The sequence below is a fragment of the Podarcis raffonei genome, chromosome 6 (genome assembly GCF_027172205.1).
Source record: "Podarcis raffonei isolate rPodRaf1 chromosome 6, rPodRaf1.pri, whole genome shotgun sequence".
In the NCBI taxonomy this organism is placed as follows: domain Eukaryota; kingdom Metazoa; phylum Chordata; class Lepidosauria; order Squamata; family Lacertidae; genus Podarcis; species Podarcis raffonei.
This window is the reverse complement of record NC_070607.1, coordinates 44,954,670-44,977,559: the sequence shown is the minus strand read 5'-3', so window position 1 is coordinate 44,977,559 and position 22,890 is coordinate 44,954,670. Positions and strand designations below refer to the sequence as shown.

The 22,890-nt window shown below is 38.5% G+C and overlaps 1 protein-coding gene across 7 annotated transcripts in view; it reads left to right on the top strand.

Moving 5' to 3' along the window:
• Positions 1-22,890, top strand: part of ELAVL4 (ELAV like RNA binding protein 4) — a 99,427-nt gene that overhangs the window by 16,199 nt on the left and 60,338 nt on the right. Inside the window, exon 1 of one of the 7 annotated variants that reach the window (XM_053392489.1) lies at positions 1,594-1,837. The exons of 4 other annotated variants lie outside the window; for them this stretch is intronic. In XM_053392489.1, the coding sequence (XP_053248464.1) occupies positions 1,829-1,837 (9 nt within the window). In that variant the 5' untranslated portion in view covers positions 1,594-1,828. Of the gene's footprint in view, positions 1-1,593; positions 1,838-2,252; positions 2,612-3,566; positions 3,871-22,890 lie in introns of those variants that run through there. 2 more of the 7 variants (XM_053392488.1, XM_053392486.1) reach the window with 2 other exon arrangements.

The following is a 22,890-nucleotide window of genomic DNA, read 5'->3' as shown; positions in this document are numbered from 1 at the left end:
AGGATGGAGAAAGGATTTCTTTACCCCATTTAATTTTTTTTAACCTCTCAGAAATTAATTCAAAATCACTATTACAAATGAAACTTGCATGTTACAGTTGGGGTTCACCATCCTCTTGCCCAGCCATTTACTCTATGGTCGTACTACTTGATGTTTTTAAGTTTTGAAATGGGTTAGTTGAATCTCTTAGTTTTAAGTAGCAATCAGATCCAGAAGCAAAAGGGAAGCTTACAGTTATTTAAACAGTGTACAATTTTCTTTTTCAGTGAGTTGCTTTTATTTCAGTTTTCACTCCTTTATTTTCGTTATGGGTTATGTTTGCTCATTGTATAGTAATATTGTGGTCTCAGTGGAAGATGTGTATGCTGCATGGCCCATGGTAGTGTTTTACTCAGATGTGGCTGCATTAGAAACTGATAAACAAATCAGTTTCTAATAGCTTGGAAACATTTTAGCCAATTTCAGATGGCACACAGAATAGTTTTGCTCAGAACATTCAGTGAGAGCATATTTTGCGTGTGTGTAAAATTGTTAATCTGAGTTGGCTATAGTATGAGCAGGTTCTAGTTTATAGACTAGGCTTCTTGAAGCAAACATAAGAATAGTGAATGCGTTTGGAAACAAACTCTTTTTTATTGCAAATGTAAATGAAAATATCCTTATCGAAAGTGTTTTCACTAAGTGGGTGGACAGTGAAAAGTTTGAGACATTTTGTGTCACATTTGTGATTTTTATTTTCTCAGATACAAATAAGCAAAGAAATTTCCACAACCATAGCAAGACTTAAAAATACTCTCTTGTATAGTGTAGAAAAGCATTATTGTCTTTTGGCTTAAACCAGAACAGAACAGTCCCTAAAACAAATCCCTAAAATCTCTCTCTCCCCCCCCCCCATTTTCTACCTGAACATTCTGACTAAATTTTTGTCCTGAGAAATATCCTGTGACTGTAATTTTGTAAATCAAATTTACAAAATACACGAACGTCCTTTATTATGGGCAGATCTTCGGGAATTACGTAGAGACTAAACACTATAGCACCAATAAATAAATACAGTTAAGATGCGCATTAAAGTGTTTTTGTCATATCTTTTAAGCCTAGAGGCAGATCATTAAATATGCATTTCTCTGGAAAGCAACTGTTGAGAAAGATAAGGTGGTTTAAATGGTCTAGACTTCACAGCCTTGCATGGAAGAGGTGAGAGGATGGAGTCAGTGGAGCATGGCTGAGGTGTAACACTTGAGTGTCAAAGTGCTGGAAACTCTTAAGGTGTGGCCTGAAACTGCCCCTCTCTCTGAGTGACTGATGGAGGAAGGGGGAAAGAGGTGTGGGTAAAATCCATGCATGTGTGATGTTCCTAAACTGGCCCTTAATTACTAGACACAAGCAGCAGTTCAGAAATCTGGTCTCTGTTGTTGTAGAGGTCACCAAATCATTAACATTGTCAATCTGGCAGTAGCTAATTTCAATAGCACCTGATGTTGCAACGCCTCCTTTAGTTTCCCTAGCCAATCGGATCTTGCTTTCAGCTGACAGATGGTCCCATAAATGGATGTAAAAAGGAGAAGCTGCTAGCCAATTTCATCAAGGCTCTATTCAGTTGTTAGCTACGTTTTAAAATCAGGGGGCTTCATCACAGTGCTTGGGTTTTTGTTTTGTTTTCCTCATTTTGCTGCACCCTACAACAGCACTGTGTGTTTTGTGGATTTTTGATTTTGATTTTTAATTTCTAAAAAAAGATACCATTCTAACACATTTAGTTCCCTGAAACCATATCAAATCCTTAGAGGAATTGAAGCCTTGCAAGACCTATTATTTGCCATTAAGAATGGTTATGGTAGGTATTAGTAGTTTTTAAAATCTGTTTGTTACAGCAGTCTTTCATAGTCTGTGTATAGAACATATAGCTTTCCCCAAGTCTGCATTTTGATCAGTCTGTGTTGTCACATGAGTTTAGTTTGCTCCCGCTGGCTCGCTTGTTAAATGTCTTTCTCCCTTCATTTATCTTCCTTCTCGCTCTCTCCTGCTCTCTCTCGCATTGATATACTTGCCTCGCTTTTAATAAAGGGCAGCCGCGATGTACTTTGCCATTTTAAGGTCATTATCATTTCTCTTTTGGAATAAAGAAAAGGCTGGTTTCCAGCACGAGGCTGCGTGTGGCCAACAGAAATGCTGAAGGCGGGGGCTGGGGTGGTTATTTCCCCCACATTCACACGCGGGCATCACACACGCAAAATGGAATCCTTGAAAAAAAATAAAATAAGGAGGCAATTGCCTTGGGACTGATACTTTTTGGTTTGGTGTATTGCGCAGTAGGCATGGTATTTCTTCCTTCCTTCCTTCCTTTTTTTTTAAGAGAGTGATTTATAGGAGCTTCAGTAAATGCTGCATATTGTATTTCAAAGAGTTTCCTGTCATGACCTCATAAAAAGAGGAGGCGGCTTGTATGTGTACCAGCGCCTAGTATATGCCGATTTGTTGCATCGTTGGGCAGGAGTTCTGTAAGAAGGAATGTCAGCTTTTACATAACGTTCTTTTTGCTTTTGACACTGTGCGGGGCTGTAAGGGTCCATCTTTGTGATCACAGATGGAGTGGAATGGCTTGAAAATGGTAAGTGGATGCCGGCAGCAAACTGTCCATATAGGCTTGGTGCAGTTGGTATGCCTTGTGAATTATGCTTGTTTAGGGTGGCAGATTGTGAGCCATAAATAAAATTACAGGTCGTTTTGGCTTTTAATGGGGGCACCTGTGTATGTAATGTGTATGTACAACTATTATATAAATATAGTCAAGTGTCGTGGCACTGAGTGTTTAATCCAGTGAGCATGCATTTGGATGATCTCCGCTGACAGTCGCGGTGCTTTTGTAGTGTGTCCCCAGCACAAGACGCCTTTTAATCTTCATTTGTGCTACACGATTGCTAAGTTGAAATCTAATGACTGCATGTACTGTTGCCGTAGAATCCAAACGGTATTGTGAAACAAGGGTGCTTTCTTTTCTGCCGAAGGAAGTTAAATCCATTGGTGTGATAGTAGTATTTCTATTTTTGGAGCATTCTTCCAGCAGAGAAAAAGCAGAAACTACATGACTTGTTCTCTCTACTCCCCCCCCTCCCCACCACCCCCTTCGCTGTTTCTTGTGCTTTCCTTATAGATTGTGCAAAATGGCTCTATCAAATATGGACTTTTGAATCTTTCAGAACAGAGCAAATCACGGAGGTGGGGGCAGCAGAAGGGAGGGAAAAGGCATTAACATTCACCTCATTCTTCCTACTTTTGTTTCAATTAAACATTTTGCAGGCGTTCCCTCTTCTCTCTCTGGATATTTATTATAAACTGGGAAACAAAGCTATGGTCTTTTCCCTATTCTTATAGGATTTCTTTGTCTAGCTGCTTGTTTTGATGGGTGTAAAACAAATAAGATTAGACTGAGCAGCCGAACTGAAAGCGATAGCTGGGAGGAAAAGCCAATGAAAGGTTGCCGGGGAAACGAGCATTGGGGAAGCTGAGTGGGGGAGCAGGTGGCAGTCATGTGGGAATACTGCAAACAGCGTAAAAAAATTCTGGGGCTACCTCAATTATCTTTGGTGTTCTTTGTGGCAGTCACAACTTTAATTATTCTTTATAAATAAGTGTTAATTACATTTCTGGCTCAAGCTTACAGTGATTTCTAGAATCCTTTTTTTCTGCATCTGTTCTTTTTCCGCATATGGTGGGTGGGGGCTCTTTAACCATTTTATTTCTGATGTGAAATTGCATGTGCAAGAAAGTACAAGGCGCAAGGGAAGCAGAACACTATAAGGATACAGGATGCTGAATGGAACTAGCAGACTTGCAAATGCTCTCTTAGAGTATTCATCAAATGTCAGGGTGAGAACTGTGCACAAACTTACCCTAAGTAAAGGTTTTTATGTGGAAGTGCTGTTTGTTGTGTGTTTTATGAAATGCCATGGTTCTGTAGTGGAATCATTATTTAATGCAAATACAGCCTGTCATTTAGTTTATGCATGGAATCACAGATTTCAAATATAATGAAACTACTCTTTTTCCTACCCAACTTAATTTCCACAGTCTTACAGATCTTTTATCACAATACGTTATCTGTCTTTTGTGAAGCAGTACTTAAAATACAAAAATATAAGCTAGGTGTTGTTAAGAACAAACTTAAGTATCTTGCTAATTTTTATAGTGCCATATGTTGTCGGGCACAAAATAATAGCATAGCATCTCTTAAAAGAAAGTAATAGGCATGTAAAGCATTAGAAGACTTTGTTGGTTGGCAGGTGATGGTAAATATAATACAGAAGGCTAAGGATGCACATGCCCGGAATGTATGGCAAGGATAAAAGAGAAGCATACCAGAAATACAGGGGCACACCTTTTATGCTTGCCAAATTTCGCATTCCCTTTCTTTGGCACATAATTTGAATGATCAGTTAGAATGAAAATGCTAGTGTTTAGAAGGATTAAAAGACGAGAAATTTAGTCTGCTTGGATTTCATTCCTTAACTAATTCTTTTGGAGACTTCAGGGTAGACGAAATTGACCATGTCACTATATAGGAAAAGAAAGTTGTATGGGTTCATATATGGAAACTCTGATGAATTTTAAAAAATCATTTTCAGATGCAGTATTATGTTCATAATCTTCATTCCACATTCAGACTTGAGTGTCTCCCTCCCCATTCTCAAAGAGTATCGGCATACAGCTCTATTGTTTTCTTGAATCATTTTGGTAGGTGTTTTTTTAGGGTTCTCCTTTCATCTACTCTACACAATTTTAGTGTAGATTTTCATTTCCTCCTTACATATATCTCATTGGCATTGAGCTATTAGATTTTTGGTGCCAGAGATGGATGTAATATCCATAGCTTCTATGTATATGTGGCTCTTTATTTACTGTTAGCTTATACACATAAGATTTTCTTGGATAACATGAAAGCTTATGAATAGAACCTTTGTAGAAGAAAAATATATAAAACCAGCAGATTATTTATGATTGTTTCTGCACTGAACCTTTAATTGGATACCTAAAGCAGGTGAGATGTGTGAAGCATTTTATTTAAATATCTATAGTTTACAAAATTCTATCAGGACAAATAGTCCAATTTATGGATTGTTTAAATATTGACTCCATCCTTTAATTTATAATTATTCTTATTGCAGTGCACATAACTAATGAAACTGGCACGTTACGTAGAAAGATGCTCTTCTAGGTGGACATCTTTCCTTTGACTCCTTTCTTTTTGTTGCCTCTTTTGGCTGCGTTGGTAAAGGAAGAACTAACATGTTGTATTAGAGAATCACAACAAAAGGGTGACCAAGAAAAGAATGACAACAAAAGGATGCTTCCAGTGGTGGGCTTGGTTATATTCTGTTCTTAATAGGCATAGAAGAGTTCAAACTTCAATGGATTATTTTTTTCAGTGTTATGGAATCTTAATAAATTGTTTTTTGCTAATACCTTTTCTTTTCTTTTCTTTTTTCAATCTTCCACATGTTTTTCCCCATAAGTGATGTTTTAAAAACTTTTGAATGCCTAGTATGTCACTGGGAAAGCTTGTTAGGAGTTACTACATATGCAATATTAAGCCTTGCGTATGCATGACCTTGTGGAGAGGTTATGGTTCTAGGCTGTGCATGATTACCCACATAAAGTAACTTCAGGAGTATATAAATCCTTGATATTTTTGTACATAATCCAGGACCTTAAGATACAGAGTGGGCATGGAGTACAGCTTGAATATTTAATTGCACTCGCATCGTTGTCACACTTTTCAGTTTCTCTGTTGTGTGGCATTTACTATATGTGATTATATGCCTTCTTATTTGGTTTGACTTTGGGGCATCTGACAGAATACCCTCTGATACACTGGCAAATACTGCAATGCAGTATTTTTTTCAATGTCATTGGGGTTTAGGGAGAAAAGAATTGCAAGAAATTTTATGCAGGGCTGAATCACTGATGGCATCAGATTTTGTAAAATTGGCCAGTACCTTTTGGAAAGGCAATTACCCATCTTGTGCCATTTCTGCTCTTCTCTCAGAGGTAGATGAGTGAGTGGGGTGTATGTGTCTGCGTGTTTATGCATGTGAGCATGTGCGCACTTATGCTTCTATTGCTTTGGTTTAGTTAAGCGAAACACATTTGGTCTTCTGTGAGAACAGACAAGGATGCATGAGATGTACATAATCCTATGGTAGAAAAATACATAATTCAGTGAAAACATTTGTTCTTTTCACCCCTTTCTAAAAAGTATTTTGGCTAAACTTATCCTGTATTTTTAGTTTATTATAACCAGTGAAGAATATGTTCGTTTACATTAAACACAGATTTACTATGCACAGGAGAGCTATCAGCAATGTTCAAAATTTACTTAGCTATTCCTTCAGGCGATCTCCTAAACACCTTAAAGTGTAGAAGACTTATAGGTCACTAGCTTCAGAGTTGAAGAAAAGAAAGCAGAGGTAGTAAATTTATATGCCATTGCAAAAATTGTGTAAACTAAGCTGTCAAGGAAAAATGAAGGGATAAACAGAGGAGGGAATGTACCTATCCAGTACGAGAGATAATGGACAAATTTTGAATTTGTGTAGTAGAAGTGTCAATAGCTTGACTTCATATGCTTTTTGCTTTAATTATTATCTATGTTTCTTCTTAAATGATAGCATGGGGGAGCAAAAACAATCCCTTATTAATTGTTTTGACAATAGTTTTGGAGCAGCAGTGTTTTTAAAAAGCCGTATAGCTGTATATGGCGAACATATATTTAATATTTGTAATAATTTGATGGGGTTCCCACAACTAGAAATCATTTATGTATTAATTCGTTAAGAATTACCTCCATGGCCAGGGCTATTTATTTTCTCTAATAACTACATTAGTTTGCTTTAGCCATGGCACAGCTTTTGTGCCCATGGGGCCCTGTAGAAGTAAAGAGGAAACTGAGAATAATTCCCATCCATTATTCTTCCCTTAACTGTACCTTTTAATATGAAGTAGTAATCTAGAAGAGCCAGGAAATACCAAGAAGCAGCGAGAAACCCTTAATTAAATTGGATAAAAAGGCAGAGAGAACATTGAAGAAACAAGGTCAGTTAAAGGCTGAACATGCTTTTTAGAAATGCTCTATGCAAGGCTGGCTGGGGCTATATTTGGGAATGAGAACATATATAAAATGCTGAAATGTTCCTTTGTTGCTAAGGTGAACACAATTATGCCCAGTACTCTACCGTGATGGGCAGATGAGATGTCCTTGGTCTGGCCTCTTAAGAGGTACTTAATTTTAAATTAGCTTGTATCATTAAAACTAGCAGAGACAATGCTGTGGGCATATGTGGTTATCTGCACATGCAGGAGCACTGGATTGGGTGTTGATCCAATGTGTTGTGTGCCATTTCAGTGATCCTAAACCTTGATGATACAGAGGATATTCTGTTTGCCTGTTTACTTGAAACTGATGCACATGAATGTAAAAGTTGTAGTCATTTGTAACACTTCAAGGAAAATCCTTGCAAAGCGCTTCTGTGTGTGCTTAAGTGTTTCTGAGTGTTGGCTTTGGACTGTGATACCACTGGATCCTTTCCAGTAGACAACACCTTTAAATTCTGATCACTTTTGCATTGCCCTTGGCATATTTGCTTTTTGATTGATATGATACGTAGACACTCATAATTTCTAACTCCCTGTAGATTGGAATATTGACCAGAAATACGCCTGCGTTGTAACCTAGAAGTTTTATAGGCAATGTTAGAAATTCACTTGTATTTTAACAATAAGCAGTACTTCACTCTGGCTGGTAATGTAAGTTGGCCTTGCAGAATAGCCTTTTTGATATTCACTCTGCTGGTTAGTGTATTTATTCTCCAGGTTGCACCTGAAAAATAGCAGACTGGCTCCATCTTCATAAAGTGCCCTCTTTAAGCAGACTTAGCAGTGGGAAAGAGCTGTGAAAAATGAAGTGTAGCAGTCAAACTTGTTTAAAAACTCTCCAAGCTGAATTATAGTTAATAAAGGAGTGTGTTGTCTTTTCCATCGCTTTCTCTAACAAAGGTATTTTGGAATTAACATAGAAGTAAGTAGTAGTGGGATAACTTTCCCCACCAATTAGTTCTAACTGGAGCTGGCCTTTTAATGACTAAGACCCTAGTGTATTATCAGCTTACATAAGAATTACAGAAGCCTCTGCCCCATGGATTTCAAGACATATTGGTTGTCGTAAGAAAAACCTAACCCTAAAACAGCTTTTCCATTAAAAACAACACCCTACACTTGTGTTCTACTTTTTGTGGAATACAAGGGTATTCTTATTCTGTTAATGTTTATCATCACTAAAGCACGCTGATAATTAAGATTAGACATATTTCATATGAGAATTGTGTTAACATACATTTGGCCTTGAAAGCTTCCTGTCAGTGCATATAAAAATGGAAATCAGTCTGGTGTTTATCACAAGCTTAAAAGACAAAGGCTGTGATTCTGCATTCAAGCTGCTTAAATCTTAGTGACCTCAGTGAAATTTAAGAAGCCTAACTGCAGAATTTCCTGTCAAAATCAGGGCCTAAAGACAGTTGAATTACAGTATTCTGTTTACCTGCAGACCTAGACTCTAGATTTTAATTCCCTCTGGAGTCAGATAGAAATGCCCACTGAAACATTCAGATACCTTTTCCAAAATCTTCTGCAACCTTTAGGATATTTTGAAAGGTGCTAGTAGTTGAGCTAAGGTGAAACATTCAAGTAGAATAGAAAGGGAGATGGTTGAACCATATAAAATAAAAAAGCTAGAACAGGGTATGCCCACCAGCTATTGGGAGTTGAAAGAGACATGTGTTTTGAAGGTTGAACCACCATCTAAAATGTGTTACATTAACTGTCTGCTCATAAAGTCAAAGAAGAAGCATACGTGGTCTTTTCTTCTGCCACCATCCATCTAACACTGGCACTTTTTTGGTGCTGCCTTCAATGTATGCTCCAACTGTAAGCATTTCTTAGTACTGAATTAGTTATTGAACTGAAGGTAATCCTAGTGCAGCAGTTGCGGCTCATTAGTGCAGTGGGAATGAGCGCAACAAATACATATTTTTGGGATGAAGCAGGCCACTTATTTATTTTGGATTATTCAGCAGATAAGCAGTGTTGGCGTGGCAGTCGGGCAAGGATCTGGTCTTTGTTTGAATCAATGTTGGAATAAATACTGCTGCTAGACAGTTGGGAAGCACCCATGAGAGTTGGCCAGCATTAGACTCTGATGTGGTGTAGACCAGGCATCTGGGTTCCCACTGGGCAGCGGGGGGGGGGGGGCGGGCCCCTTTTGATCTAGGCTTGATTATTCCCCCCCCCCATCCCAAGACCTCTTATGGAGGTTTCATTATGTTTAGATCCTGCCCAATGCCATTCCACCCAAGGTCATCACAAAGTATAGAATGCGTAACAGAGTGACCTTGACCATCCTGCCCACCTAGTACTCTTGCCAGATCCTGTGGGACCTTGCAAGAACTGGCTGGGGAGGCTGCAGCCTGGCAGCTGCCGATCCACCAGACAACAGCATCCCACACAAAAGGCATGGGAAGCAATGGTATAACATATTGGTCCAACTTTATCTACAGGTTTTGTTCTTACATTTAGTCTGAAACAAAGGTGGTATTTCAGAAATAGAAATGGGATCCAGACAAAACGTTGCTTGAATGCAGTGAGCAGTTTTTAACAGCTCATTTTCAGTTTTAACTTTGAACTTGTAGATTTTATAATTTATATTTTATAATTTTATAATTAATATATACAGTGATGTCTCTCTTCCCCCCTTTTTCTTTTGGCTTGTATTGCTGTGCTGCTGTTGAAATGCATGTATTTTTGATTACACAAATATCCATATCTCTTTCTAATGTGTGCCAGGTGTGCTGTTAAGGTGCAGCTTTTAGAGTGAAACATTGCAGGAGTCTTTTAAGAAGCAAGCTCCACTGAATTCATTGAGGCTTAATCCTACTTAAGGAGGGCTACAGCTTTGGAGCATCAGTTGTTCTTTCTGTAAGAACAGCTATTGTAGCGAATTAGCCAGGTCTAGACAGATTCATGCATTGTAAAGGCAAACTTATAATGCAATCCTATTCATATCTATACAGAAGTAAGCTTCATTGAAATCATTTTGACCTGCAGCACAGTCCTAGCCATGGCTACATCAATACACGTCCTACTGAATTCAGTGGGGCTTAGTCCCAAATAAGAGGGGTTTGGATTACATCTTTACTCCTAGCTAAGTGTATTTAGGATTGCAACTAAAACGGCTTTGAATGTGCCCATTTGAAGGAACCAATTCAGTAGCTCTGCATAGTAGCATATGTGTTTGGAACACTTCAAAAACTTTACTGCGAGTTTAACCTACTCAGAGAATCTTGAATGTGGTTAATGAGTTGACATCATGTTTGATCATTCAGAAAGTGTGGCATATATTTAACAGTAGAACTGCTATTTCCGTAAAATGAGTATATTTTTAGTATCTTTTCTTTGCCAGCACTAGTTCTGAAAAAAATATTTGTAAGTTGAATATTTGATGAAGTGGAAAATAAAAGCTGAAATTAACACTGTGTTTCTTATACAACTTTAGTTGGAAGTTTAGTTAGGTGTGGAAATCATGAGGTGTGAGTTAGCAACACATTTTAGTGAAGGAGGAGGAAGCAATATTTTTCCACCACAGTTTTGGTCTTTAAAAGGCTTCAGTCTGCATCCCAGCGGTCCAAGTCCTGGTATACACATGCAACAGAATGAGATGGTAGAATGAGGCAGTACCCACTTAAACCTGCAGGTGATAGGGAGTCCCAGGCCCTAAGATGCTAGTTTTCCACCTGCAGAGAAACTTCTGCATAGGGGGATTTTTAATATTAAAAAAAAATGATTTATACCTGTAGCCCATCCTGTGACCTGTCTCTGTCACCTCGTTTTGCTGAATATGCAGACCAGACCTAAGCTGCCCTTCTGTGGCTGTAGTTGCACATAACGGCATAGCTAGCTCTCTGTATTATCACTTCATTGTCATGTCCTATACACTTGAAATGAACAGATAGATTATTCTCAATTTGTGAACAAAGTAGTAGACAGTATGAATGCAGGTGGACAGTAATTGAACATCATCCACCATTTGCTAGGTGTTACTAATCCTGTAGGGGCAGAGCTGTTTTGTAACCAGAATTTAATCTGTATTGTTCTCTACACAATTAATTTGTTATAGTAATCAGTGCCATGATCAACTTCAGGTGAGGAACCTTCAGTTAATTTAGGGTAACCAATTTGTGTTTTTAAAAATAATAATAATCCTATAATCTATATTACCATTTTAATCTGAGATTTCTTTGTAGGATGAGGTGCACATAGGAAGAAAGGAAACACCATTTATATTGTATGGTTATATTGGATACAACTGTAGTTTAAACTTGAATATCTCAAGTTTACCTATTTGACTGTCACAACTTCAGCTGTCTTGGGAATCAGATATTGGCTTTGATAGAATATAATGAATTTTGTATACTTTAATATTTTCAGGGTGAAATTTTGCATGGCAATTACTATACACATTTATAACCTATATTTGAAAATAGTTTCTTATTGGCTTGACTTGTTCACAATAATGAAACCTTGTTTGCATAACATAACATAACATAACATAACATAACATAACAAGTGCTCCTATTTTCCTCTGTCAAAGTATATATGAGAAGGCTTTATTACTGCCTTAAATGTCCAGCTGACTGTAACTGAACGGTCATTTAGAGTTTTATGCAGGAAGTATATTCCATTTGTAATATGTCATCTGCTGTTTGTTCTTCAGTGTAGCATTCGCCTGTGTGGTTACATGCTGCTGACATTTGACAACAATGAAGTATTTTATTCACGTGCAAACTTAAGTTCATCTTTGCAAAACTTGCTGGTTTAGCAATATACCATCTTGTCTGTCTTTCAAAAGCTTTAGAATAACTGAAAACTTGCAGCAGTAGGTGTTTGGTATCTCTGTGCAGATCTTGTGCATTTTTTGCCCTTGGAATATACTTTTCATACCTAGAGCTATGCTGGAGTCATGACCCTTAGACCATGTGTATACCATGCCATCGCTTTGGCTAGTGTTCTTTTCACCATGGTACACAGTGCACCTCAAAGCACCAAAAATGTATTGTTCTTTTATTCAGCTGCACCTGCTCCTGAGCATTTCAGACTGCTGAGAAATGCCTTAGTTACCTCGGGACTAGATAGCTGCCACATCCTTAAATGGGGCTGTCTTTAAAGAGTCTACAGAAGCTCCAATTTGTTCAAATGCAGCAGCTAAACTTATTGGAGGAGTTTGTTGTTGGGACGTGGTTTTCATTTTGCTGCAACTGCAATTCAGAGTCTTGATGATGACCTTTTAAAAGCCCCAAGTGACTTGAATGTTGGTTACCTAAAGGTTTTCTCCTCCCATACCATCCTGCCTATTCCTTCAGACCTTCTAGAGTGGATTCTCCATGTCGCAGCAATGACCTAGGCACAGTTGGTTGCAATGGGACATGGAAAAGATCCTTCTCCATTTGTGTACCTAAATAGCAGAACTCCTTACCTCAGGAGATGCATTTAGCCTCTTTTTATTGGTCTTGTGCCACCAGCTGAAGACAGTTCTTTCCCCGCAGGCATTTGCCAAGCAGTATAATATAATATTAGTGCACTGATCCCTGGTTTTAAAGTTTCCTTTATTTGCTGGCAGTTCTTTTTTTAGAATTTAATGTGAGGGTTTTCCTTTTTAAAAAGCGTTAGATCTTATGTTTTAATATTGGAGGGTAGATGCATTTATTTGATACGTCTAATAAAGAAATAAAAAGTAGCATTGAGACTAGATTCAGAGGTAAAAATGAGACAGTCAAGTTTGATAAAATCCCATCAGAGCAGTTTCCGCATGTGCTGTAGATGGAAGCGAGTGGTAGATGGGGATTGTCAACCTGGCAAGGTAGCTCACCTAGGAGAAGGAAAACTAATCCTAAAACTCCTCTGCCTTGCGGGATATCTTCGGGAGACGAAAAGGCTAAGGAGTGAAGCCTACACAAATCCACAGTAGAGTCCCTAAGATGGTTGGATGGCTCCTTGTATGCCTCATTCTGTCAGCTGCTCTAGCCAAGCTGAGGATACCATGCTCAGTGATACCAAACACCACAGCAAGGTCTAGAAGTGAGAACCAGGTCGCAATCCCACCCCCACCTCCCGGTTGTGTTCTCTGTAAAGGTTCCATGGACAGACCATGACCCAAATAGAAATGGATCTCAATAGAAGTGCTATCCAAGAATGCTTGCAGCTTGCCCTATCACAACACTCTCCACCAGTTTCCCCGAAGGGGTTTTTGTCACTGTTAGTTTTTCTGTTCAAGGAGTTGAGGCACTGTATTTTAAAAATGTCATCTATTAAATAAATATTGCTGGAATTTTAGTGAGCAGCTTTAATTACAGGTGTGATAGTGTAAAACTTCTAAATATAACCATATATCACCAGAAATGTTTTCAAAGGCAAAACATGTAACATATCAACTGATCTGTAGAAAATGTAACTTGGAAAGAGACATTGCACATACTTTTGTAAACCAATAAATCTTTAATAAAAATACATTTAAAAACAAAACAAAAAAATACTACTTAATTGTAAACAAAACATGTAAACTGATTTAGTAGTATAGTTTTGCTGGGGGAACTTGAGTAACAGTGCCATGATGTTCAACTGATAGAAGTAGAAAATAAATACTCCTTGTGTTCATCCAGGTAGTGGTAATATCAGTGATAGTAATATCTGACTACATGAAGTGTTTAGTGTCATTTGTGCCCTCTTCTCAGCTTCTTCCACAATTTAACATTTTGGCACACCTTTTCCCTCTAAATTTTGATTTCTAAACTTTCCATCATTTCAGCTCTCCCCACCCCCTTTAAAAATAGTTGTGAATATGTTTCAGTCCATGGGTAGGTAAACTAAGGCCCGGGGCCTGGATCCGGCCCAGTCGCCTTCTAAATCCAGCCTGCAGATGCTCCAGGAATTAGCGTGCTTTTACATGAGTAGAATGTGCCCCTTTATTTAAAATACATCTCTGGGTTATTTTGGGGGTCTGTCTGGTGTTTTTACATGAGTAGAATGTGTGCTTTTATTTAAAATGGGTTATTTGTAGGGCATAGGAATTCGTTCTTCTTTTTTCAAAATATAGTCCGGCCCCCCACAAGCTCTGAGGGACAGTGGACCGGCCCCCTGCTGGAAAAGTTTGCTGACCCCTGTTTCAGACCTAGATTACATGTCAAAGTGTGCACCCTTGTATATCCAAAGAATCATACATGTAAAACAAACGTTTCAGTATTATCAAATGTTTCATTTCTAAGGATCTGTTTTAATAATATATCTTTTTATGTCCTACCTTCCTTTCATCGTGGAACTGAAGGGAGTCTCAAGTGAGCTCCCACCCAGAGCATTATCAGATGCTGCTTCAGCAAAGTTGTTCATTCCCTTCCAACCATGCTCACATCAGTCCATACATGAGACTTTATTTATTTTACAGTGAATTAGCACTTTAGATGGCCATGCCTCTTCCACAAGTAGGAAACGCTAAAATACTTTCTATCTTCATCCTAGATCTGCCAGATAAACTGGTTGTAAATACTTTCCCAAGGAACGGTTTGTTATTCTGTTGCAAACTGGTAATTGGTGCCTGCCTGTTAAAGGCCACAATCCATTCTAAGGTTGGATATAGGAGATAAAAAGATATGTATTTTGTGAGACAGGATTATATGTTTTTATTTCCAGGTATTTGGTGAGAGAAAGTAGTATGTTTTTATTTCCAGCTTTTAGTATTAAGTACCCACTAAAGGAGCGACTCAAACATTAGATGGCCGGACATTATACGCTTGCACTGCTTTCTGCAAATTTTACTCTAGCCCCAATTCCCTTCCTAAGAAATCACTGCTGATGTTGTTCTGCACTACTTTTTCTTTTTCTCTCTCAAGATAGTTACTTGTACAGAATCAAATACATTATCATTAATCACACTGTTTTCAGTGTCATCAAATGAAAGTGTGTTTTAGGACTGGGTAACGGGGGAGCAGAAATAGATCATTAGCATTGCCCATTGCTTTGTGGATGTGTACTGCCTCAAGGTTGTATCCAGTCCTACTCAGAATACACCCATTGAAAGTAATGGCCTTCTCTGAGCATAGTTTACTTGGATACAATCCATGGTGTTGGGCTCACCACCCATTCATACTTGACTATGGATAAAGAAAACCCATTTTCTCCGATAAAATTTAATTGGACTAGAGGTCTGTTTAGAATAGCATTGTCTGTGATGGTGGCCAGTCTCGTGTCACAAAGATGTTTGCAAACATGACAGAATGATTGTCAACCTCTTATTTGTCCCCAGCAACTGGCAGTAGAGGTTTATCACCTTGGCACATGTATATTTTCTTTCTGACTTTGACGGCAAATATCCCTTGATTATGTCCTCTGAAACATACTTAGCCTCGTAATCATCACTTTATTCTGTGACGGTGAATTTTGTTGGGTTGTTATTCTGGTGGAGGTGGGAGGGAGGTGTTCCCCCTGGCCTACTACACTGGAGGAATTAAATCTGAAATCTAAATATATGAATGACATGTTCTGCTATTAAACTGTTTCTCATTGAAGTATGACCCTTATGTCCTTTATTTCCTAGCAGTAGAAGATTACAACAGATAGTTAAATTATCGTCCCCCAAGTACTTAGGAAAGCAACACTGACCCTGTATGAGGATAGGTTATGGTGCAACCATTATAAAATTAACTTACTTACTTGCTCTTTTCTATCTATCTGAAGATAGTAACATAAAGATATAAAACGAAAAATAACTTAATAAAACCCCAAGACTCACAACCGAGATTGCCTCTTGCCTCCTTAGCAACCAGCATTTTCTAGCTGGTCACAGGCTAAGCCATTTGCAAAGTGTTTGCAGAGATGGCCTATGTATTCATACATTTCTGAAATTTATTTATTTTTTTTTTTTTTAGATAGGTGGCGGAAATTGAAAGCTCACTTTCCCATTGTGCATAGTTTGTTGGAGAGATGTCATGAGGTTAAAACAATGAGAGATCTGATCATAAGAACGTAAGAAGAGCTTGTTGGATCAGACCAGTGGCCCATCTAGTCCAGCATCCTGTTCTCACAGTAGCCAACCAGGGGCCCATGGGATGCCAGCAAGCGCAGGACCACTCTTCCCTCCTGTGATTTTCAGCCACTGGTATTCAGAAGTATTACTGCCTCAAACTGGAAGCAAAGCATAAAATCCTATTTTTAAAGATAGAAGTTCTCAGCATTGTGATTCTGATCATATATGTCATTCTTAAGCCTCTCATCTCTGCAGATACTTGCTTGAAGTATAAGGAACACTGTAGTTAAACAAAACAAAAACAGCAAAAGATTGCTTAATACAGTGGTACCCCAGGTTACAGACGCTTCAGGTTATAGACTCTTCCGGTTACAGACTCCGCTAACCCAGAAATAGTACCTCAGGTTAAGAACTTTGCTTCAGGATGAGAACAGAAATTGTGCTCCGGCGGCGCGGTGGCAGCGGGAGGTCCCATTAGCTAAAGTGGTGCCTCAGGTTAAGAACGGACCTCCAGAACAAATTAAGTTCTTAACCTGAGGTACCACTGTAATTTTAAACAGAAAATGAATTTCTTGGCTAGAAGGCAAGTTTATTTTTGAATGCAAACTAGATCACAGCAGAAAAGTATGTGAGCTGTGAGAAGGTTCACCCCATGCACACTCCCAGCAGCTTCTAACACATGTAGGGCAGCCACATTGAGAGAGCAGTGGCACGATTGCTAATGCCTGCACTGTATCTTCCTTGGCTTCGCCCCCTCATGGCATTTACGCTGCCATTGGCAGGCAGTTTTAAAAACTTAATTGCTACTGGAATTTCTGAGGGAGCAGATAGTAAGAGAAGATTTTACTCTTCCTGCATTCTGTGGTGTCCTCTCCATCCCCGCCCCCCAAGCCTGAAGTTCTGGGATAGTTTTTTGGTAGATAGGTTCTGCTCCATCTATTCATGCCTCCTTGGGCCACTTTCAGAATCTAGGTGATGGGTGTGTGTGACCCCTCTAGAGAAGCAGGGCTCAGCCCAGTGACTGACATCTCTGAGATGGGTGGCATTAGAGGCACAGAGGAAGTGTTGGAGATGAAAGCAGGGCTGAAGAGGGAGGGCGGGCTTGGGGTTCTTGTCTCAGGGACAGACAAGGCGGGCAGGTTGAGGGATCCTCCACTTGGCTCCTTCCCAGTATCCTCACTGTCGGGCTCCCCCAAGTCGGGCACCTCCCCAGGGTCCCCACAAACCATCTACAGTGGTACCTTGGGTTACAGACGCTTCAGGTTACAGACACTTCAGGTTACAGACTCCCTAGCCCAGAAATAGTACCTCAGGTTAAGAACTTTACTTCAGGATGAGAACAGAAATTGTGCTCCAGTGGCATGGCAGCAGTGGGAGGCCCCATTAGCTAAAGTGGTACCTCAGGTTAAGAACAGTTTCAGGTTAAGAACGGACCTCCAGAACAAATTAAGTTCTTAACCTGAGGTACCACTGTACCTGCATTGTCCTGATTTGACCAGCCCATGACTGTGTGTGTGTGTGTGAGAGAGAGAGAGAGATGGTTCCACTCATCATTGGCATGTGACCCCCCAAGAAGTTAATCACCAAGAAATGTTGACCTTGGACAGAAAAGGGTTTCTCACCTATGATGAGTGCAGCAAACTCAACAATTCAAGAATATCTGTTTGCTAATAGGAACAGAGACTATACAGAAAGTGGTCATTTTTGCTGTGGTTAATTAAAAATATGTGTGCTATTTTTGTCTTGGAACAAACTCTTTAAAAGCCAAAGCTCTGTGGTTATGCTAGAACTAGCTCAAGAGTGCAGTCTATGTAGGGATTTATAGCTAACACTGTTTAATTATAATAAATATTGGAGTAAATTTGGCAAATACATCTTTGTCACATACATAGTTTCTGGGATAATTCTTTTTCTGTGAGCAACACCTTGGTGAAAAATCAGGCTTTTATTGTGAATTTTGTCAGCATTTTGACTAAAATAAGTTTATTGATGCTCAGAAACATTTATGTAAGGATAGGTTGCATATGGCTATGGAGCACTGGTGATTATCAGAAGGCACATAATTTTTGCTTTCTAATTCTCACAAATTTTACACATCAAGAGCAATCTTGGATTTTTCACACTTGGAAGGTAATAGTTGCAGGCCCCTAATAGCATACAGTAAGTTGGACATACCTTACAGTTATAGTCTTGTATCTTTCTAGATAATGCAGTCCAGTGACACTTGGGACACTGATCTATGATTCTCATTTAAAGGCAGACCTACCTAATTTGCACTTTTCAAACTGAAGCACAGCCATCCTTTAAAATTCTGGGACTTTCTGAATGCAGAACACAGGCTGTACCATTGAGCTACTGCCCCTCTGATTGGATTCTCCCTTTTCAATGACTTGTGTTATACTACAGAAAAATAAAAACCAGCAAGAGATCTCGTCAAGTCTTCTTTGGCCCTAACGTTATGCTAGGATGCTTTTTAAAGAAACTCATAGCCATAAGCATATGCTTCTCCCTTTTTTGGAATTGACATTGGCCTAATTCAGTGATGGCCAAACTTGGCCCGCCAGCTGTTTTTGGACTACAGCTCCCATCATCCCTAGCTAACAGGACCAGTGGTCAGGGATGATGGGAATTGTAGTCCCAAAACAGCTGGAGCGCCAAGTTTGGCCATCACTGGCCTAATTCATGCACCACATTAAAGTATAGTAAAAACAAACGGTCATTTCATGTGAGTGTGCAGTCTGCTGCTGGAACACACTCGTTCTGCTCTGGACCCTACTCTTGTTGTCTTTGCTTGTTGCATCTGAAGCCAGGCAGACTTGCAAACCAAAAGTGATAACCCAACGGTTTGATGGAAACAAACCAAGAGCCTGGATTTGGATTGTTGTGACAAACCAGACTCTGGCTTGTTTCTGGCAGCGCAGCAGAAGCAGAGCAATAACTTTTCAAAAGCATGTACATTAAGATACAGTTTGTTCTTGATTTAATATGATGTGCAAACCAGTCCATTTCTCTCATGCAGTATGTCAAAAACCAACTAATGTAACTGAGACAGAAGTAGAAATGCAAAAGTAGAAATGCGAGTCCAGGATCAGAAATACAACCTGTTCTGGTACTTTTTCTAAAGGATCAGTTTAGAGGGGTTTCTGGATGTACAGGCAGCTGCAATATCTAGGAATGCCTTTTCCCAGCTTTGGGTAGCATACAAGCGCACACATTCCTGAAGAAAGCAGATCATCCATTGTTACACAGCCATTAATCATATCCATATTAGATTATGGAAACACACTACATGTGGGGTTGTCCTTGAAAAGTGTTTAAAAACTCCAGCTGGTACAAAACGTTTTGGCCAGAATAATTTCTACTGCTCACTTTCCTGACCATATTACTTTGGTCTTGCTTAAATTACACTGGCTTCCCCTTTGTTTCTTGCTCCAATTCAAGGCACTTGGTATTACCTACTTTGGGCTGCCTTTGAAGATGACCTGGAAACTTCAGTTGGTCTAAAACGTAGCAGCCAGATTACTGGCTCGGTTTCCATTTGGAGCTTATAAACCCTATTTTAGAACAGCTGCATTGATTGCCTGTTTCCTGGCCCAGTTTAAGATGCTCATGCTAATGTTTAAACCCCTAAATGACTTAGGTCCCAATAGCTGAAAGATGGCTTCTTTCCCTACAGATCTTCTTGGATTTTAAGTGGTTCATATGCCCTCAAAATCTTGGGGGTTGTTAGCCTAGGAGAGAAGATTCTCTCTAGCATCCCTGAAATTGTGGAATTTCTGCCTAGAATAGGTGCATCTGTTACACAGTGTATATCATGGCTGAAGATGCACCTATTTGCCCTGGCCTTTGACACTATTATATATGATTTTAGAAAGCAATTTACAATTATATGAAGGCATACTTCCCCATAAAATACAATATAAAACCCTGTAAACGTTTAAAACATAAACTTCAATATATTTTTGTTATTTATAGTTCAGTTATTATGCAGGTATTTTGCCTGTTATGGTGCCCAGTAGTATGAAACCATAAAAGTGCCAATTTTTAACTTACTCATGTTACAGGCTGAATCTTATGTTTTATATAAAAGTTGTAACGTTTTGTCACTCAAAAATTTAGACATTGATAAGCATCCGTTAGACCAGAAGCTTTTAATTTTTCTTGACAAGTTATTTCTGCAACTAAGAAGTTCTGTTTTTCACCAAGGTTCTTTGGGAAAATGTTGATGATACCCTCATACATTTTTGCAGGTTGTTGTGTCAAAATGCAGAGGGTTAAAGATTTATTTCGGGGATATTGGATTTGCCTGGAGGCAGAGATACTCTGAAACTTCGTTTTCCCCTTTTATTTTGAGTTCATAATGTATTTATTAAGTAAATAATAGCAAGTCTTGTTGTGCAGTACAGAAGCTTTAATAAAAAATAGTAATTGACATTGAAACTTGGCAGTTGTGTTATTGAGAAGAAAATGTGCTTTTGAAGGTCCCACAGATAAGCTTTTATATTATTTCCATGGCGTTTTTTCAGATACCAGCCTACTTAAACAAGAATAAGTTTATTGATTGATCTATTAAGAGGTTATGCCCTGTCCTTGAAGCACATTATCAGGATTACTTCCAATAAAATACTAAAACTATGCAATAGCTAACGCATAACAAGAAGACGTTGATTGCATAATCTAAACAAATTTAAGCATTTATCCCAATGTTTTAAATAGAAGAAATTAAGTATTTGTTTAAAGCTGTAACCTTATGCCCACTTCTCTAGGAATAAGCCCCAGTGATCTTATTGAGACTTCCTTTTGAGTTTGCATGTATGAGATTGTGTTGTAGCTCACCCTTTCAAATCAACACTCATGAAAACCTTGGATTTGGAGTTCCCTTATACTTGAGGGGCATTTGTGTTTTGGTCCAAGTGTGACATGAGAGATTGGCTGGAGGTAAGAGGGAAGACATTAACTGTCTGATGTGATTTGATCACAAGGATCATCAGTATATCCTTTTGCTTTCTTCTAGTATTCTTCTAACATTTTGGCTAGTGGAAATAAGGGTTTATCATGTCTGCACAAGATGAAGGATTTGGGGTCTCACTTTTTAATTCTTCTTTTCCTGGAGTAGTAATCCTATACCAGCAACTGAGGATGGGTGACTATGTTAATTTTTGGCTTCTTATTTTTTTTGCAATATTAAGTTTGATTCTTCACATTTTCAAACCAGGTTGTGATTTTTAAAATGCAAATTTCTCCCAATATACAATTTTTTGCATGGATTCTTTTTAACATGCATATTTTTTGCAAAGTATTTGTATTTTTCACTAATAAATGCATTTATATGCACACTGTACCCCACTGTAGGCATTATTTTACATATTACACGACTGGAGAACAATATTGTAAACATTGGAGATGTGAATTGTGGAGGATGGCTGTGTTATAGTTTGCATATTATTTCAAAAAATGTGAATTGGGTAAATTTGCTTTTAAATGCAAACTGAATCCATTTTCTCCCACATCCCTATCGGCCACAAAGGAAGAATCAAGAAGCTGCCAAAGTGTGTGGCACAAAAAGTTAGGAGTATTTCACCACCTAATTTACTGGAATCTGAATACAATCTCCCAGTGCAATATTATTGGCAAAGTTCATTTCAGCTTTTTAGAAGTATAGTCGGAGTGAGACCTCTATGATGCCAGGTGTTGTACAAACAAGAAGGAAGTGTGTGTGTGTGTGTGTGTGTGTTTTTGTAAAAGGAACATGCAGGGGGCCACAGGTCGGCAATTGACACTACTAAAGTCATGATCGGTGGAACTAATACCCCTGGATTGAGTTTATCATATTAACTTAATTACTTAGTGTGTGTTTAAAATACTTGATTAATTGGACATGGGTTTTCTGTCTATTAGCTGTAACTTGGACTGAGTTAATATAGGGATTCAGACTGGATTCAGATAATCAAGAAAGGAGTATAACTGTAGATTCAGATAGGTAGCCGTGTTGGTCTGACACAGTCAGAATATATAAATAATAAAAATATTTTTTTTGTGTCCAGTAGCACCTTCGATACCAACTAAGTTTGTTCTTGGTATAAGCTTTCGTGTGCATGGTATTGTGTGCATGCACACGAAAGCTTATACCAAGAGCAAACTTTGTTGGTCTCTAAGGTGTTACTGGACAATTTTTTAAATATATATTTTGGAGTATAACTGTGTTTTGTATTTTGTTTTAAATGCGTAGACTAGCTACCATAATCTTTCAGCTACAAGTCAGGTTCTGAAACGATGCTATACATGCTGTAGTTTGCAATTGCAGAATAGAGCACAGTGTTGAAAATAATTTTTTTAAAGGAGTGCATTTCTACAAGTCTTAAGTTTGCAATGGGTCCCCTCTGACACTTTGTTGTGACATGCAAAAGCATGTTGGAATGATAATGAAAGAATTGCCTTTGACAACAGAATGCTGCATTATTTATCAGTGTTTATTTTATGAAATAATTTTCTAAGTCTGTTCATTAATTAACATTTAGAAATAATATGAAATTATAGTTAATGAATTTTTGATAAGTTATATTTTACCACAGTGACTTTCCTTGCCATTATAAACTTTCAGAGTCCCTTTGAGTATTTTCCCTCCCTTTTAATTTCAGAACCCATCCAACCAATTTGAAAGTGATTCCATTTTATTACCATATTTCCCAGTTCCCTTCGCTCACTTAGAAATTGCTAGTTTGTGAATGCTTGTCAAACTTGTTTTAATAATTTGGGGGAGGGTTACTTTT